Source organism: Crinia signifera, chromosome 5, assembly GCF_055691185.1.
Source record: "Crinia signifera chromosome 5, ASM5569118v1, whole genome shotgun sequence".
Lineage (NCBI taxonomy): Eukaryota > Metazoa > Chordata > Amphibia > Anura > Myobatrachidae > Crinia > Crinia signifera.
Window position 1 is genome coordinate 33,073,769 of NC_139221.1, and position 20,243 is coordinate 33,094,011.

The 20,243-nt window shown below is 47.1% G+C and overlaps 1 protein-coding gene across 2 annotated transcripts in view; it reads right to left on the bottom strand.

The window, feature by feature from the left end:
- The window catches only part of SPAG1 (sperm associated antigen 1), a 70,357-nt gene that overhangs the window by 37,838 nt on the left and 12,276 nt on the right, over positions 1 to 20,243 (bottom strand). For both annotated transcript variants that reach the window (XM_083186975.1, XM_083186974.1), the window contains 5 exons: positions 20,039 to 20,151; positions 18,400 to 18,505; positions 16,994 to 17,124; positions 12,028 to 12,134; positions 8,185 to 8,317 (listed from right to left, as the gene is read on the bottom strand). In XM_083186975.1, the coding sequence (XP_083043101.1) occupies positions 8,185 to 8,317; positions 12,028 to 12,134; positions 16,994 to 17,124; positions 18,400 to 18,505; positions 20,039 to 20,151 (590 nt within the window). The remainder of the gene's footprint in view (positions 1 to 8,184; positions 8,318 to 12,027; positions 12,135 to 16,993; positions 17,125 to 18,399; positions 18,506 to 20,038; positions 20,152 to 20,243) is intronic.

The following is a 20,243-nucleotide window of genomic DNA, read 5'->3' on the forward strand; positions in this document are numbered from 1 at the left end:
GCACTGTCACACTGTGTGAACATATACACGGATATGTATGTGATCACACTGAAATGCGGTCGTCCCGCCATCCAGTCCAACCGCAGCATGCCACGGTAGGATCTGGCGGCTGCAGTGCCGCCACATAGGAGTCTGTTTGCAGGCTCCCCGCTGAACTGGACCCGCTGAGCCACTATGTGTAGATACAGCCTAATAGAGCGTGAGAACCAGAATATCGGGGACTTCCTCCAAGTTCTCACATATTTTTAAAACAGGAATCAGTTACTTAGCAACACAAACCCATTTGCTGTGTAACCGATTGCAGCCATTGGGTAAGTGTGGACACTTGGGGTCTGCAGTAGGGCCCTCGTTGCCATTGCCATCTATGGTTGCCATTGATGGCAACAGTGCAACTGGCCATCGATAGTGGCATGCTATACAATGGATGACCACCAAACTTTTTACCAATCGATGGTCATCAATTTTGTTTGACTGATTGGCCTGTGGGGGCCAATCAAACCATGGGGACGGGTGTCAGGGCGGAGCTATGGTCCGTTTCCCGGCCCCTTGGGGAAAAAAGGAAAACAATAACTATTAGTTTATGCTTGACATCGATGGAGGGAAACATCCGGTTCTCCCCATTGATGGCAAAACTATTCGACCATAAACCATCAATGATTTTGAATCGATCATCGATGCCCGATGGCCAGCCCTAGTCTGCAGGGGCTATTGCTGCAGCGCTCCTGGAACCTGCAGATTTATCTGTCTGCGATCCTGGCAGAGAAACTTGCATATAAATCAATCAGTTTTGTAATGTACAGTTTAGAAAAAAATGCATTTTCTCCAGGTTACCAAGCAGAATATGCTGCAGAGGTAGGTAACTTATAATAAACTGGACAGAGGCATATTTGTGCGGTGACCAGTTATTTTAATGCTTACATAAAGTTTTTTTTATGATACACTATAAACCTTTTTATGAAATACCGGTACATAGCCTCCTGCGAGGGACTGTTTACTGGGAATTCCTAAAGTCGTGACGCCCTGTATAAAATCTGTCCCATATACAGTATAAGTCACAGCACACAATAATAAAAAAACTATAACAAAGCAAAGCAAATATTTGGTGTCGGTAAAAATCAATCAGATTGTTTAACACTAAAGGCCCCCATACACTATGCGATTTGGGCCCAATTTCACCAGATTCTGGCGGATCGGAGGAGAGAGAACGAGTGAAATCGGCCTGATAGCATGTGTGTGACATACGATCCAATGCGCTGTCCTGTGCGCATCAGATTGGAGATCATCCGTGCTGCACGTGAGATCTCCGCATGGCAGGGAACGGGGATCGAATGCAATACATCACATGCAGAAGTACCGCATGTAATGTATCGCATGTGATTGGGCAGTCCGGGAAGGTCCCGGGCGGCTCAAGAGGGACTAGATGCAAGTTCTCCAAAAGTCGCATAGTGTATGGGGCCTTAAGAAATATGCAAATAGAGGTGCAACGCCTTAAAACTGATAAATCAGTGAAGCGGAATAGTGAAATGAAGCTGTAAGTTCTGCAATTTTCATATTGTCCGGAAAACAGAAGCATGTAGAAAGTGCAACAATAAATGAGTGTATTAGTGTATTTCGCACACAGGAGTGGGCGCAACCAAGGTCTGGCAAATGTGTTTTGTGTATTTTTGCACTGCACAGTGGTGAGTGTATGGAGGTGCAGTATGTACGGTATTGAGCACAATTTATTTACATTTCCGCACAAACGGAACTGCGTGTTCACATGTAGATGGACAGCAGTGAGGGCAATGTAATTGTGGGCAGTCATCAAACTCGGCATTCCAGATGTACTGTCAGGTCCAGGGGGCTGTCCTGGAGGGTGTCCCATATGGGGGAGTGCCTGTGATAGCTTTTACCGTGAACATAGGGAAAGGGGAGATTACAGCCTCCTCGTATGGTCCGGAAAGTTACAGTTTTAAGAACATCCTCAGATCCTACAAGGACGGCTTTATTCTCCCCCATGACTGGACACTACAAGCTCCCAAATGACAGAGCTTGTAGTGTCCAGGGTACTGTATGCTTCCGGTTTCTACGCATGCCCTGAAACACAGTGGGCTGTAGCATCTACTATTGTGAATTGCTGCTATAGGACTTAGATTTCTTTGCTGTTCTAATGGGACATAAACAGACATAGATATACAGACATATATAATCAAATGCAGATCCAGTTCATGCATCATGCATCCAGTTCACCCAGCAGCACATTATCGCAGAGCTACATCATGTATATATACTCTGGGGCTGATAGAGGTCACTGGGTACACAGATGTCATTAGAGCCTGATAGATGGAGCTTATGAAGACCAGCGCTAATCTTGCTGTCATGTATAAGTGGTGCTTACACGTGCAGGACTAGTAACCGTCTGCTGAGTCACATATCCAATACAACATGAAATTTGTTTCTGAAGCCAAACGACAGAGTCCTAGACCAAGAATGCCCCAAAGGAAAACATTCCCCAAAGCGAATACTGTATTGCACAATAGGATCTGCTGCTGATGTCAATTCAGAGTTGAAACCAGGCTTGTTCCCTTACTATGCAGCTGCTTATAGGGAACGATGTGAATGAAAGTATTGCTGCCATGGTAATTTGTAGAAGGGTCATCTATTTGGTAGGTAAAGTGTACCTGCGACTTATACACTGCAGATCATAGGTGCCGATTTATGTTTTTGCTGGTGGGTGCTCAAGTCGACATTTTTCATGCAGACCCTTTGATAGTGGAACTTTAGACCTTGTCCACCTTTTGACCCTGTCGACCAATAGTGGTCGACTTTATGACTGTCGACCTAGAGTCAATCTATCATGAATCCGGATACCGTATGTCCTGGGCCTGCACACAGTGGGAAAATCATTCAATTGCGAATAGATATTGGAATACAATCACGGCCGTGCCCATCTATTCACAAGGGAGGATTTCACAGGCGGGGCGGCATTTACCTGATCGCTGGCCGTGCGATCAGATCTGAATCAGGCCCAAAGTATGTAAACAAATCAAGAAAAACAGTGACTTACAGAACAAGACAATTTAGGCCAAGTAGACGGTATATATATATATATATATATATATATATATATATATATATATATATATATATATCCACAACCAGTTATATTGCACTCACAGTTCATCCAATTTATGTCATGGGGTGCTCCATTCTCCCAAAGAAAAACTTCCGTGGTACAAAATCCAAGTAAAAGCAATCCAGAGCACTCACCACTTTTTATAAATTCAAAGATTCTTTATTTCTCCATCAGTGCCAATGCCCACTGATGGAGAAATAAAGAATCTTTGAATTTATAAAAAGTGGTGAGTGCTCTGGATTGCTTTTACTTATATATATATATATATATATATATATATATATATATATATATATATATATATATATAAACAAAGCTGCGTCAACCGAAGGCCGAACTACCATTGGTGCACGAGGTGCAGTGCACTGGGCCCCTGTGGACTAAGGGGCCCACTGCTGTGTGGCATATTGTAAACTTGGCTTGGAGTGGAGGAGGGGGGTACAAATGATCTTTTTAGACCTGGGCCAACCACTCACAAGTTCCGCCACTGGTTTCAATGGACACGGCAAAGAAATAAGCATCAGAGTGGCTGAAACTGAGGACTAGGTGGCGCTGTAAGGAGTATGATGTAGCTGAAACCCGGTCCTCAGGACCCCACACAGTTCGTGTTTTCCATGTCACCCAGCAGGCGCAATGTGTATCACCAACTGTCACATTTTAAAAATCCTCAAGTGACTTGGAAAACATGAACTGTGTGGGGTCCAGAGGACCGCGTAGTCTATTTACTAATCCTTGAAGAGACATAAGGTGGACGGGGATGAAGTGCCAACCAATCAGCTCCTAACTGCCCTGTTACACGCTGTGTTTGGAAAAAATGTCAGTTGGTGGCTGTTTTGTTTGATACTTTACTTCTCTTCAAGGCTTTGCACATATGTGTCTGAGATAGGAGTGGGTTATTGTGGAATTAGCTGTTCTGGAACTATAAGTCCCAATATTCCTTTACAGAGATGCACGTACCATATCTGTAAACTGCATTAAAGTGTGGGTAAATATATCATCTGATCCATTTGCAGACAGTGACCTTTTGCCAATATGAAATATCTCCCTGAATGCCAAAGCTAAAACATTTAGCATTGGTCTTCCCATTGCTGGGACCATTACTATAACCAACTGTCTGGGCTTTCCATTCCTGACTACATGACTGATCTTTGAAAACCCATGCAGTTTTTCTTCCCTGCCTGGGGTGTTGCTTTCTGCTGTAGTGCTTCTAGCACAGTGTGGTCTGTATATCAGCACTGATATGCCAACCAGACCTGTGCTAGAAACAGATAGATAGGACCAAAGATGGTCCTGTCTATCTAAGGAGAAAGGGGGTGTAACCAACAATGGCGATGCGTCAGGATTCTAGCACACCCAGGATGCTGACGTATTGCTGTTGTCGGGTCCATCCCCTTCCAGCGTACAGCATCCTGTGTTCGGTGTGGCGGTGTCTGAACTGTTCAGCGTGGGCGCCATCACCAGCTGTGTTCTCCCCTCCAGTCTCCTGCCGTCTTCCCCGTATTGAGCTGATGCTATACCATCTGCTGGCAAACTTTATGTTTCAATCTTTGATGTATGTAAGCTTATGTTACATAGTAAAATTGTTACCTTTTACATACTCATTGGTGAGCTTTTTCCTTTGTTTTTTCTACAAATTCTATGGTTGGTCCGTGGTGAGGATTAAGGAAAAGCTGTATACATCGTAGAATAATACTGGACCTTTATCTACATCGCTAGAGGACTTTGCGCTGGGTATCCCTTCGTTTTTATATAAATATATTTAAAAAAATGTGCTGGTGTTGTGTTTGCTGTCGGACAGTGGCTAAGGAAATAGAAGTAAATCTGTCTGAGACTATCCAGCTGGCTGATATCCAGCTGCCGGCCAAGATCGTCCAGTCAGACAACACCAAGTAGATGGCCGAGACCATACAGCCAGACAACATCCACCAGGTAGCCGAGACCATACAGCCAGACAACATCCACCAGGTAGCCGAGACCATACAGCCAGACAACATCCACCAGGTAGCCGAGACCATACAGCCAGAAAACATCCAGCAGTCAGACAAGATCCAGCAGTCAGCTGAGACCCTGCAGCCGGATGAGATCCAGCAAGCGGCCAAGACCCTGCAGCCGGCTGAGACTCCGCAGCCGGAAGAGATACACCAAATGGTTGAGACCCTGCAGCCGGAAGACACAGAGCAGATGGCAGAGACCCTGCAGCCGGAAGACATACAGCAGATGGCAGAGACCCTGCCGCCGGAAGACATACAGCAGATGGTAGAGACCCTGCAGCCGGAAGACATACAGCAGATGGCAGAGACCCTGCAGCCGGAAGACATACAGCAGATGGTAGAGACCCTGCAGCCGGAAGACATACAGCAGATGGCAGAGACCCTGCAGCCGGAAGACATACAGCAGATGGCAGAGACCCTGCCGCCGGAAGACATTAAACAGATGGCAGAGACCCTGCCGCCGGAAGACATACAGCAGATGGTAGAGACCCTGCACCCGAAAGACATACAGCAGATGGCAGAGACCATGCGGCCGGAAGACATACAGCAGATGGCAGAGACCATGCGGCCGGAAGACATACAGCAGATGGCAGAGACCATGCGGCTGGAAGACATACAGCAGATGGCAGAGACCCTGCCGCCGGAAGACATACAGCAGATGGCAGAGACCCTGCAGCCGGATGAGATCTAGCAGACAGCCAAGACCCTGCATCTGGATGAGATCCAGCAGATGGCTGAGAACCTGCAGGCGGGAAAGATCCAGCAGACGGCCGAGACCTTGCAGCCGGACAAGCCTATCAAGGTGTCCGACACCATAAAGCCCGGAAGAGATCACTCAAGAGGTGGCCGAGATCGTCCAGTCAGCTGAGATCAATCAAACCAGCTGAGCTTACCAAGTCAGCCAAGACCTTCCAGCCGACCCAGGCCCAGCAGCCGGCCAAGACCCAGAAGATATCCAAGACTACCCAGCCGGCCAAGACTCGGGCCCATCCTTCTGGTCGAGTCCATCGATTTGTTCGAAACTGTCTGGCCTGCCGAGCCCGTCTAGCCAGCCAAGCCCATCAAGAAGGCCAAGATACAGCTGCATGCCGAGCCCCAGCTGCACGCCAAGCCAATCCAGCCGGCCGAACCCAAGCTTATCCAGCTGGCTGAGCCCGACATGCCAGCAGAACCCATCTTGCTGGACGAAACCCAGCTGCCGCTCAAAACCATCCAGCGGCCTAGTCCCAGCTGCTGGAATTATTATAAATAAAACATATTACATCCATAAAGTCCACAGTTGTCATTTGCACATTGTGAAAATGTTGTGAACAGGTAACATTTCTATATTCTCAGAATGTTGACATTGAGATTAGGCTGCAGGGTGGGAGGATTGGGGTTAGGCACAAGGGGGAGGCATGTCCAAACTGTGGCCTTCCAGCTGTTGTTGAACTACACATCCCAGCATGCCTTGCCATAGTTTTAGCATTCTCCAATAGCATAACTATGGCAAGGCATGATGGGACTTGTAGATACATCATACTTAGACAGCTTACCATGCTGTCTGAGTCCGGACAGTCGGGATCTCGACGTCGGGCTAATGACTGTCGGACCCCTGTACCACACCCGGGGGAGAATACTCACCAAATTTCTCTCCATCAGATGACTTAGTTGGAAGTGACTGCAGAGACTCATACGATGCTGCTGCAGCTGCCAGGACCAGGAAAGTGACCTCTGGGCCACAAGGGATGATGGGGGTTATTCTGGTTGGCTCGCTAATCAGCTGTATTTTGCTGCTTAGCAAGCCCTCTAAATGGGGTGGGTTGTGTCTGCAGCACTGCCTGGCGGGCACACGGTGGGTGTGTGCCCGTTGTGTGCCCGGTTTCAGGATGAAGTTGTCTTATGAGCGGGAGCAGCCACAGCTTGGAGCTCCCTTGTGTGTGCACTGTCCGGCAGCTGGTGTGTTTGTATGTGTGATATACTATGTATGTATTTCGGGGGAGCTGTGTGTGATGTGAAATGTACATGTGTGTTTGTGGTGTGCTATGTATATATGTGCAATGCAGACCCCCCCCCCCCCCCATGCAGGGTTTTTCTTTTACATTTATTATTGTTTTTTTCTTCTTCTTCTTATTATTATTATTTGGAGGGGCAGTCCTACAATGGGAGGAGTCAGGAATGGGAAGGGGATGAGTCAGGAAATAGGCAGAATCCTTTGTAAAGTAAGTAAATGCTACGGTATAATCATCCACATACGTCATTCAATGGAAGCAGACATTTTTATATTCAACAAACATTCATCAGAATCCGCTCTCTGCTGCCTGAGTGACATCACTGGTTTCTTGACACCTGTTTGGCTAAATATTGGGGAGTTATTTTGATTCCTTTGGAACGGGGTGAATTTGGCCCCATTCCGTTGGTTTATGGACTGCACATGGGCATGATCTTTTATGAGAATGTGCAAGTCCCCTACGCGAAAGGCTTTGTTGACTTGCATTGTCGCTGAGCCGTTTAGCAGGGAGTGGGTCAGCCGACAGATGGCGGCTGGGCCGGGTGTCGCCCATGAGAACGAGCTGGGTGTCCCCCATGGGAACAGGCCTGGTGCCACCCATGGGCGTTCCCATGGGTATGCCAGGGGCAGACGGCTGATGTCATAGATAGGACATCAGCCTCCCGCCCTGTCTCCGTCCCGGGACACGCAAATGAAAGTCACTTTCCACTGAGTTTTATTTGTGAGCCCAGGAGAAATCATTCGATGGTCGGCACTATCGAATGATTTCTCCTGCAGCGGACACATGCGAAGGGGGTGTGTCTTCAGTACACATCCCCCATGCATGGTTGCGAGGGAAAACGGCGGCGGGAGGGGGCGGAGTGTCGGCGGAGCGGGCTCTCTGGAGGTCGGTAAGCTACGATCCTCATAGGGTTCCAAGTCAACTAGAATCAGCCCATTGGTTTGATAGCCGACATATATCAGAGTACTGCCACGGCCAAGCCAATGTTTATAACGCAATTTACAACAAAAAGCTAAATTGTGAGAAAATCTTTGTGGATCATGTCAATCTCACAGATCACCCGTAGCTGGAATTCCAGTGTTATTACCTTTCTTACTGCTCAGTTTGTCTTGATCTTCTGCGTCGGAATCCTCAATGTCCTGAATGATGATTCTCTTTCCTTTCTTCAAGGTCTCCTGTTGTGCTTTCTGCAGCTGCTCGTTAACGTCACACAGCGTTTTCTATGGAGAAAGATAATTAGAGGAAAACCATTGGTTTTATGGCCCGTAACTTGTAATACATAATCAATACATTCAGCTTCTTTCTCTAGCCTATTATAACAGTTATTGATTTCTTATCAGACATTTCCCAAAAATCTAGATTCAGAAGCAATGTGTCACAGACCTTGGATGACAATCTGGTAAAGGATCGTTCCGATTTTCAGGCAACTTTAATTTATCAATGCAGAGTTTTATGCAACGTTACAGTAGTGTTCATTCTAGCACCCGCTATCTTTGAAAACCCATGCAGTACCTCTTCCCTGCCTGGGGTGTCGCTGTTTGCTGTAGTGCTTCTAGCACAGTGTGGTCTGTATATCAGCACTGATATGCAAACCAGTCCTGTGCTAGAAACACCACAGCAGACAGCGACACCCCAGGCAGGGAAGAGGTACTGAGAAAAACAGGAAGACTCACACTGAGTGAGTCAAGCAGCGCTCAAGTCAATGAAATGATACCAGAAATTTGAAAAAGGTATAACAATTTTTACTGTTTCTTTAAAAACACATGTAAATACAATATGCAAATAAATAAAATCAATTTATAATGGCATAATGGGTAAAGGGGGGAGATAAAAGTAAATTGGAGTGAATATAAAAATTGTAAATGAATTTGAAAGAAAAAAGTCCCGCCTCAATGGACACAAAAGAATCTACTGTGTCGACACTTTTGGAGAAATAACAGGTAAGTGCACGTTACCAACAATGAGTAGTGAATCCCCTGGATGAGGTTGGTAACGTGCACTTACCTGTTATTTCTCCAAAAGTGTCGACACAGTAGATTCTTTTGTGTCCATTGAGGCGGGACTTTTTTCTTTCAAATTCATTTACAATTTTTATATTCACTCCAATTTACTTTTATCTCCCCCCTTTACTCATTATGCCATTATAAATTGATTTTATTTATTTGCATATTGTATAGGATCCGATACGATTTCCCGGCGGTCGGGATCCCGGCGGTCGGAATCCCGACACTGGAATCCCGACCGCCGAAATCCCGACAAGGGGGGGGACATGGATCGCCCCCCCTTGCGGGCTCGCTGCGCTCGCCACGCAGCGGGCCCGGTGCCTCGCTACGCTCGGCACGCTATTTTATTCTCCCTCTATGGGTGTCGTGGACACCCACGGAGGGAGAAAGTTTCGGGATTTCGGCGGTCGGGATTCCAGTGTCGGGATTCCGACCGCCGGGATCCCGACCGCCGGCAAATCAACTGCATCCCATTGTATTTACATGTGTTTTTAAAGAAACAGTAAAAATTGTTATACCTTTTTCAAATTTCTGGTATCATTTCATTGACTTGAGCGCTGCTTGACTCACTCAGTGTGAGTCTTCCTGTTTTTCTCTGTATTCTCTAGTGGGGAGTGACTACCCCCACAACCAAGCAGCTGCTCTAATCGGAGAACCAGCTCATTGCAAGGCGCCTGACTATTCCTAGTGAATAACATTTTCTTTCCCCAGGGAAGAGGTACTGCATGGGTTTTCAAATATGGCGGGTGCTAGAATGAACACTATTACAGTTTTTGGAGTAAATTTACTAAAGTGTGAGTTTTTAAGAAGTGAGAGATGTTGCCCTTAGCAAAAAAGCTGATTCTACTCATCATTTATCTAGAACCTTCTAGAGAATAAAAGATAGACTTCGATGGTCGCCATATGCACAGACCTCCCATCGGAGAGCTGCTGAATTTGGCCCCTTCTGATAGTCGCTGAATTAGCCCCTTTATGGTCCCCTTTAGCCCCTTCCATCTGCGTTTTAAATTGTCTAACTTAATATTTCAGCATGATGTACCACATGGCATCGTGGTGATGTACCACATGGCATCGTGGTGATGTCTGGCTGTGCAGATTACAGATTATTTCAGTATGCAAACTTTTCTCAAAGGAAAAAGGAGTGTAGGGCCAATCCATGTGATGAAATGGGACCATTTGGATACATTATTTTAAGAAGTCCCATTGTATGAATAAGGTTGAATCATGAACCTAGAACCTTATTTTTTAGATCATAAATCAGTTAAAGCTTAAAGTACAGATGATGTAATGGTTAGCATTACTGCCTCACAGCGCTGAGGTCATGGGTTCCATTCCCACCATGGCTCTAACTGTGCAGAGTTTGTATATTCTCCCCGTACTTGCGTGGGTTTACTCCGATTTCCTCCCACAATCCAAAAATATACTGGTAGGCTAATTGTCTCCCAACAAAATTAACCCTAGAATGTCTGAGTGTGTACATGTGGCAGGGAATATAGATTGTAAACTCCACTGTAGTAGGGACTGATGTGAATGTTCAAATATTCTCTGTAAAGCGCTGCGGAATATGTGTGCGCTATATAAGAAACTGGTAATACATAAATAAAGTTGATTCTAGTAGAAGAAAAGTGAATACAATTTGTAATTGTTGAAAAAAAAATGACAACGTACTTGTGATGGAGATAAAACACAGAAAGCAACATAACATTTAAGTGCTGTGAAATGATACCAGGCTGGGCTCCGATTTCTCTTGTGCAGGGTAAGCAGACCCAATGATTTAATGATATATTCATCTAAATATTTGTTCTTTGTACATAGAACAAAAGCTGTTGTTTGGGTGACAGATGGGACATCTAGTGTGCAGTAAAGTGTGTACAAAACTTTTACATTATTGAGCCATAACAAACTTTTCACACTTCCTCCTGAAATACTGTACTGCTATTCACATGCCTTTATTTCCAATAGTAACTAGATCCTTTAAGATCAGCATTTACCGAAATACTGGTCTTGCCGCATATTTCTTCACCAGTATAGGAAAACAGGTTTTTAGTCCCAAATTTACTTTGAAAAAGCAGCGACTGTGAAAATGTATTTTCGTCAGTTTGGTATCACTTCCTATGGAATAGCCCTGTAGATGCTGGTCGTGGAGTGTCAATGCCAGATAGTTCTGGAGGCACTCTGTGGCTGAGGCTCACATGCGATCTGGCACTTGATGCGCCATTTTTTACATGCAATAAATCGCATGCGATTTATTGCATGTAATACTCCAGGGGAACTGCTGCGATGGCGGGGGGGCAGGTAGCGGGGTCCAGCCAGCTGGTGGTGGTGGCGGGGGGCGGGCAGCTATTAGTAGCGGACAACGGAGTCCGTCCGAGCGGCGGCTGGAGCTTGTAGCGGTATTTTGCCGGGCGGCGGGATGCGGCTGCTGAATATTTTGATTGGCCGGACATTGATTGGCTGAGTCTCATATATATATGAAAACTGCCAAGGAGCAGTTGAAACAGCTGTCAGGATAACAGCTGTCACCATTGCAACTATGTCTTTGTATTAAAACACTATTTTTCTTTCACCAACTGCTGAGTACTGGCTACAATTCCTTTCCCTGAAGGGGTAAGTGCTTTTGTTCATTTTCTACGTGCCTGGCACGGGCTATACTTACATCATCGCTTGAAGTGCCTCACCGTTGAAAAACTGTACTGTAATATATATATATATATATATATATATATATATATATATATATATATATATATATATATATATATATATATATATATATATATATATATATATATATATATATATTATATATACACATATACACACACACACCAGTTTATGTTTGGTAAATAAAAAAAAACCTACAGCTGGTCATGTACTCCTTACTTAATCACTGAATTCCGACCAGTACAAGAGGACGAGTTCTTTACCTTAGCTATGGGATTTTCCGGTTCATGATGCAAGACAGTCTGGAGATCCTTTGCTGCAGCCTGGTAATTCTGTAGGTTTGTGTTGACCGTAGCACGTCGTAAAAGAGCTAGGAGGTGACGTAAACAATTTATTAAATATACAAAGTCAGCCGCAGATCGCATGCATCACTAATTACTGCCGTACACCACAAGGCACAAGCCTCCCTCGGTCACATGATGTATAAATACTCTTGTAAGAAATGATCCTGAAGCCTGACCTCGGATGTAAAACACAGGCAGGGATTATTAATATCCCAGCAGGAAAACAGCTCAGCCCATGAAAGCGACAGCCTCCTAAATATCGGCTTCCTCTGAGTGTTGTTTAATAACCCGGTGTAAGATATAAGTGAATGTATCACAGTATAGGGAATATGGCCTGGCATGCAATGACTTTTATACCAGGAGATTGATCATCTAAATACTCATTGAGAAAAAAGGGATTTAATGAGGGTAAAATGAATTGATTTGGCAGCCAGCAGGGAGCGATGGGAAGACGGATACAGGACAGGACATTTGGAACATTACTCGGAACTTGCCCTTGTAGAGTATTAGGAATGAGGAAGGATCACACTCCATCACAATGATACGATACGGCTATATTACTGCTGAGAGACCATCCGGTTCTCTCTGAGAGATAACCACAAGCCCAGCAGCCCCTTTCATCTCTCCTTGTGCGGAGCGTAGGATGCGAGTAATGGGCAGGCTGGGGAATGTTTACACCTGGGCAGGAAGCAGCCATGCTGCAGTGCAGGATGAGGGGAGGTCTCTACATAAAGGACATGGCTCATAGAGAAGGAGTGACTCACTCTATCTTACACAATTCATTCATTACACTGTGCATTGGTAATGTCATTGATACATAGGGCCTGATTCAGATCTCTTTCAGGTAAACGCCATCCGCATACACATCTGGTGTCAGCGGCCCGCCCCAAGCAGTCATTGAGGGTATGGATCATTAGGTCTCCACCAGTTAGGTCGACACGCAGAAAGGACGACATATGTGTAGGTCAACAAGGGTGTAGGTCGACACATGCATTAGATCGACAGTCAACAGGTCGACATGGGGTTTTTCACTGTATACCCGAATGTCGACACAGACACGGAACCGTACCCTCGCCATGCTTCGGGCACACTATTTTATTCTCCCACCAGACCCTAGTGGATGGTAGGGCATGAAATACCTCCTGTCGGCACATGTCAGCTAAAAAAAAACAGTGAAAAACCCCATGTCGACCTTTTGTCTGTCGACCTTGCCCATATCGACCTAGAGCTTGTGTCGACCTAATGACATTTAGACCTACACCCATGTCGACATTTCTGCATGTCGACCGAATGGATGTCGACCCAATTCTTGTCGACCTAATGACCGTATCCCGGCATCGGCATGCCTACGTTCGCAGAGTTACGCCCAACATTTCTATGTGCACACCCCTTGATTTTTGTAGGTATGCCCATGAACCCTGGCCAGTCCCATGCGTTCACCCCTGCCCTCGCATTCTGAAGCAAACGGCGCGGTGAGTGTGAAACTCTCCTAAGAAGTTTGCTCCAGTGGTTTGCACATGCGCATATGCCCACCCCTTACATCAGACACGGGAGCGAATTTGTCCTGCAACGGACCGGCCTGAATCACCCCCATAATGAGCAATAAGAACACACCACATTTCAGCGAATCTCTGTATTTTGCAGTGTCAGGGGCAGGGCTTAGCAACAAGACATCCCGGGCTGTCCCCCTGAAGTGCCCTGCAGTGTCTACTCTCTGACCTTCACCTGCAGAGGAGATCATTAGTGTAGGTAAGTAGCAGGGGCCCGATCTGTGGTTGCCGGAGTACAGTCAGTACTTACCAGGCCTGATTCTGAGTCTTGTGTTTGCAGCTTGTTGCTGCTACAGGCCCTTCCCTGTTGTACAGCCATGTGTAAGAATGGGCAAGAACGCAGATGCCCACTTTAAGAATCTGTACATGCTCAATTCCCGCTTGGCACGTTTTAGATGCCACTATCAGTCACACCATTGACATGGCTGGCGGGTAGGGATCATTAGGTCTGCAAGATGATGGGCGACAAGCATTGGGCCGACATGCTCAAAGATCGACTTGGGTCTAGGTCGACAGGTCATTAAGTCGACACAAGCATTAGGTCGATAGTCAAAAGGTCGACATGGTTTTTCACAGGTTTTTTGCCTGAATGTCGACACAGTCGACATGGACACAGGATAAAGTGCACCATGTCCCCTCGAATAGCTCGCTGCGCTCACCATGATTTGGGCACTATTTTATTCTCCTACCACCCCCTAGTGGATGGTAGGGCATGAAATACCACCTGTTGGCACATGTCGGATCAAAAAACAGTGAAAAATATCCATGTCGACCTTTTGACTGTCACCCTTGCCCATGTCGACCTAATGCTTGTGTTGACCTAATGACCTGTCGACCTAGACCCATGTCAACTTTTCAGCATGTCAACCTACTGGTGTCGACCCAATGCTTGTCGACCGTATCCCTGGCTGGCATGGGTGGCTGACATGGTCTGTAATAGTGAGAATATGACATTACTTCCAAATAAAATCAAAATATAAAATTCCCTAGAACACAAATGTGATTTCCCTTTTTCCCATGATGCAATGTAACCACAATCTATGATTACTGTGCAGCTGGTTCTATTTCCTTATTGTCTACTAAACACCAGAAAACCCCTGAGATATAAAACTCCAAAAGCTTCACCTTACAGGGACCATAAAGATCAAATCGACATTCAACTTCGGCCCCGCGGGTGAGGGGATGTGTTCTTGTACAGGGCATGTGGCAGGGCGGCGCTGACCTGTTTGCTAGGCTGTGAGTGTATGCAGCCTAGTGAACAGGTTTGAATCAGGCCCCAAGTGCCAAGTCGGATGTTAGCCCTCCCGGGGAGCTCAAGGGAAATCGGGTCCGACTTACCCTTAAGACAAGTGGGACTGGTGTATGGGGGCCATCAGCGTCAGCAGGATTCTGCAGATTGGTGTTATTAAATATTATTAAGACTAGGTGATTCATCGCGCCCTACGGGCGCTCTTCACACCGTCGTAAGGGGCTGCGCCCCCTAAATTTGTGAACGTTTGTATATGAGAAATATGGTTAGAATTGTATGAAAGATGGCCTGTATTGCAACTTGAGTTATAGGTGAAATGTGTTACATAGAGAGCATATGATTTGGAAGGGGGTGTGTATTGTTTTGTTTAATTAAAAAGCAGTTACAGAGTTGATAGTGTGGAGGGTACAGTGACATTTGTGGGTGTGGGGGGGGTGTGCGTGCGTGTTGTTTAGGTGTGTGTGTGTGCAATAGTATAGTAGGGTGTTTTTGAGTCAGCGGTTCCCCCCTGGTGGAGGTCACGACACAGGAAAACAGGAGGTTGGGTAGTGATAGGGGTGTGTGGCCATAAGGGGGACTAAAGAGGAGGGTGGGGGACAGCATGCAGCTCCCGGCAGTGGGTGAGCGTCTCCTCGCACTGGGAGGGAGTAAGGGGGGTGCATGAGAGCAGGAGGCTGTATAATAGTGGTATGTGGGCAAGACATTGATAAAAGTTGTGGCGCTGGTGCAGAGGACCGTGTGGACACTTCTGGCAGTGGGGGAACCACCTAGGGGCGGCACCTGCTTGTGGCGGTACAGGATCTCCCATTCACATGGGGGTATGTGAAATGCAGGAGCGGGGTCGCGGGGGTCTGCTGGGGGGGGGGGCTTGAATCGCTGGAAGGGGGGGTCCGAAAATTGCAGGAGAGGGGTTGTGGGGGTCAGTGAATCGCGGGGGGGGGGAGGGGGGTTGTGGGGGTCCATGAATCGCGGGAGGGGTGCGCAGGGTGCAGTGAATCGCGGGAGGGGCGCGCCGGGGGTCCGCGAATCGCGGGAGGGGGCACGGGGATCATGAATCGCGGGAGGGAGGGGGGTCGTGGGGGGCCGTGAATCGCGGGAGGGTGCGGGGGATGCCGTGAATCGTGGGAGGGGTGTCTGAATCGCCAGGGTGTGTGTGTGTGTGTGTCACGGGGGGGGGGGGGGGGCGCGAATTGCAGGAGGGGGTGCCGGAGGTGCTGTGGGGTTCCGTGAATCGCGGGAGGGGGTCCGCAAATCGCAGGAGGGGGTGCGGGGGGTGCCGTGAATCGCGGGAGGGGGTCCGCAAATTCCGGGGAGGGGGGGCGCAGCGAATCACGGGAGGGGGCGCGGCAAATCGCGGGAGGGGGCGCGGCGGTACCGTGAATCGCGGGGGTGCCACGTATTGCGGGAGGGGGGGTCGCGTGGGCCCGCAAATCGCGGGAGGGGGTCCGCGGGGGGGTGCCGTGAATATCGGGGGGGGGGGGGTGTCTGAGAATCGCGGGAGGGGGCTTGGGTCCGTAAATCACAGGAGGGGAGGGGCCCCCGTGAATCGCTGGAGGGGGGTCGCCGCGAATTGCACGAGGGGGGGGTGCGGGAGTAATGGTGTATGGTGGCTGTGGAGTAATGGCGGATGGTGGGCGTGTACTGTACCCCTGGCTGGGTGGGGGGAGGTGATGTCAAGGGGGTGGGGTGTGTAGAAAGTTATACACATAGAACACTTTTCCCTGGGGGGGGGGCGGATTTGTGTATCCTGCTGGGCGGGAATGGTATATACACAGGGGATGAGTGACAGATCTGGCTAAATATATAAGAGATTAGTTTTGGAGCACAGGGACCTTTGTAATTCATCACACAATGGATAGGTATGGCCATCGGTGGGTTAACCATCAATGGTGCCATCAGTGCTCAACATCGATATTATAGATTCAACAATGTTTCTGCCTATCGATGGCCATCCCAGATGTGCGGACAACAAGAAAAATAAACCATTGCTGCCTATCAGCAAGTCATGATTTGATCTCCACCATCATCAAAAATCATCAACATTGGATGCATTGCAGTGGGCATCGTGTGCCAGTAGGTGCCCTACCTTTCATATTGCCAGGTTCCAACTCCAAAGCGCGCTCACAGTCATTCAGAGCATTGCGCCAGTTCTTCAGCTTAATCTCCGCCTGCGCTCTGTTATTATAGGCAGCTGCTGACGGTAATATGGAGATGCTCCTAAATAAAATAAGACGACATCATTACAATGAGGCCTTTTGTTATCCCTTTATTATTCTTTAGTACCATTATTAGAAGACATAGCTAGTGAGAGTGCATGTGGGAATAAGGATCATTACTTTGCTAATACTGTTATAGGATAGCTTCATGGAGACCGATACACATAGCAGCTGGCCAGAATACCCCCACGGATCAGGATAGTAGTATATAAAGCATAAAAGGGCCTGATTCAGAGTCACAGGTTATGCCGCAATGCACGCGAACACTTGATGTTTCTCATCTGTGCATGCACTGGAGTCACCCGATGTATCTGACCCGGTTGTTACCGTGCGGAGATGCAGGGCAGGTCTGGATGCAGGATATTTATTTTTGCCATTCCGTGGGTGCTCGTGGGAGGTAACAAGCAGCTAAGCAGATTTGGGCAAAGTGGCTGTGTTCTGATACCATAGAGTTGGTGCAAGTTCCAATGGAGTACCGATGGTGCATCTAAAGACGCACCGAGACGGAAATGCTCCACTGCTTGACGCTGCAAGTGGGAGTCTCAGTATTATTGGCATTAGACACAGTGACGGAAAAAGACGCAACCGCCTCCACGTGCAACCATGCCATGAACCAGAGCCAAGTTCTGCCAGTCCACCGAGTGAAGTGGGCTGGCTGCAGTATAGAGGGAGATGAGCAGAGATGAATGGGGAGAGGACTGCACATACGCTACAAGGATGAGGCTGCTACTACTTAGCTTGTCAGTCCTCTCCTTGCTATGTGGCGGGCTGGGCCGGGGGGCAGGGTGACAGGTGCCCCCAGGTTGGTGCCATATCAGCACCTTACTGCTGCGGTTGAGGATATGTCAGCACTGCTGCGCACCTGGGCCCAGTGATCTTCTGCCTTTACGATGGGTGTGATTAAACTATGGGGTAAATGTACCAAGTAGTCAGCTTGCTGACAATCGGAAATGGACCGGTATCACCTGCAGAACACAGTCTAAAAAAGAGTATTTACTATGCACTGGCGTTACTGTTATTGTTAATATGTTGTTGATACACAGCAGAATTAAAGCCCCTATTTCACCGCAAATATGATAAGTCCATACCAGACTGTAAAAAATTTGGACTGCAAGGGGTTAATGCGTTAAATCGGTGAGATCACCACAGCGCTTGGCATCACTGGTTCCCTACATTCGTCCGGTTCACGGACAGCTGCCTGCAATGTGCACATCTGACGGAGACCGGTTTATGTTATAGAATGCAGTGTCCAGCGCTATAATAATCATTCGCTTACCTGCTATAATAACAAATGGCCTCCTCGTAGTCTGCACATTTAAAAGCTTCATTCCCCTTTTCCTTTTCGCGGACTGCAAGAACACCTCTCTGCTCCGGACTGGTACCTAGAACATAATCTCATATGAACACAAATGTCTGCACATCCTTATATACTGGTTACATAGAACACCAACGGATGGTCAAACACAGGGAATTGGCTTAACCATGTCAGTGCCAATGTTGCTGTCAGAGATCCTCAAACTATCCGCTAAAAATGCTATCGCCGCTCAAAGGGTTAATGAAGATAGAAAATATATTAACTTTTCTTTCATCACAAAGAAAACAAGCAGGTAAATAGAAACATATAAGCGTGACGTTAGTAATGCACTAATAGCATATCGTTTGTTAATAGTAAGGCACATCTAAACAGACATCACATAAAAAAATGCAGTGAAAAAAAAAATAATAATCGGGATTCAGAGCTGCATACAAGTTATCGATCGGTCATCGGCTGTGCGAACAGGGATATGTCTGCAAATGACGTTGTTCACAGACATATCAGGGGCACACAGCCGCCGATGGGCTTGCGATTCGTTAGATTGAATGGATGATACAGATGAAGCCGCTCTCATCTGAGCGGCTCCCGGCGCACCGATCGCCAGCCCGTGACGGCGAATGCAGCATAAGCCCCATTCTCAGCAATGGACGCGTGAGCGTGTGAGACGTTGTCGCGTCCGTGTACGCCGGATCACCCTCCGCCAGCTGCCGCCAGATACTGATATCTGCATGCTGGCGGTAACAGAGAGAGCAGCCCCATCTGTATATCAATCAGTGTGTACTAAAGATGTGACAGCCTTGTTGGCAATAGTTATGCCTATTGCGCACGCTCAGCTTCGGGGCACATGCTGTGTTAAACGTGGCAATATCCGTGCGCTAAACGGACTTATGTGCACCAACCCTCTGTGTTTAGTAGTGGCAGTCATCAGAGGCAGCAAGTTACACACACAGCAATAACATGTTACCACGTGATTACAGCGTTTCCTGTAGGATTCAGTGTAATAGCATTTATACTGTGTTTAATCCAGCTTCTTGTGTATTACATTGCCGCCATCACTAAATATGTTATTCTCTGTGCAATGGACCGTTTTTATGCCTCATTCAGAGTCAATGCCAATTTTTGCGCAAAAGGTTGAATGTTTTCAACTGTGCACGTGTCTAGCTCAGAATGGACACAGCTGCGATTAAGGTGCACGGTACCCAAAGTGTCTTGGAAATGTGCTGTGCGCTCCTTGCCGGTGACTGGGTGGTGGCTGATCAGACACTTGGGGATAGTCCACCTTATGGGCCTGTAAGTCACATGATTGTGAACACAAAGGGTTAAATGCTCACATTGGAGCCACACTTTGATGGATTCTGCATCTAACGTGAGACTGGAGCAAGTTTTATGGTGTGACCGGTGGCTGCTTCAAACAACACACAAAGGGGGATTGTTGTGACTGCAGCCACTCAATGTGGATCCCCCAGTCACACGGATGGATAACCAGGAAAAAGCTTGTAGTAATGTTAAGTTGTACAAACTATACCGCCAAGAGACAGGGATGGGGCAATCAGGATCACAGCTATAACATACAAGTATGGAAAGTAAGGTGCGCAATTACCTGTGGTGTCTATAGAGTTCTTTATTTTTGTTGCCGTATTTATAACGGTCTTTGACTGCTTGGTTTTCTCACTGTTCTCATCGAGTTTGGATAATTCCTCATCAACATTATACCTAAAATAAATGAAAGAAATGATCTAACATTACACAAAGCCATATACACTTCTGCACCATACGACTTTTGCAACAGCTCTCGTCTACTTTGC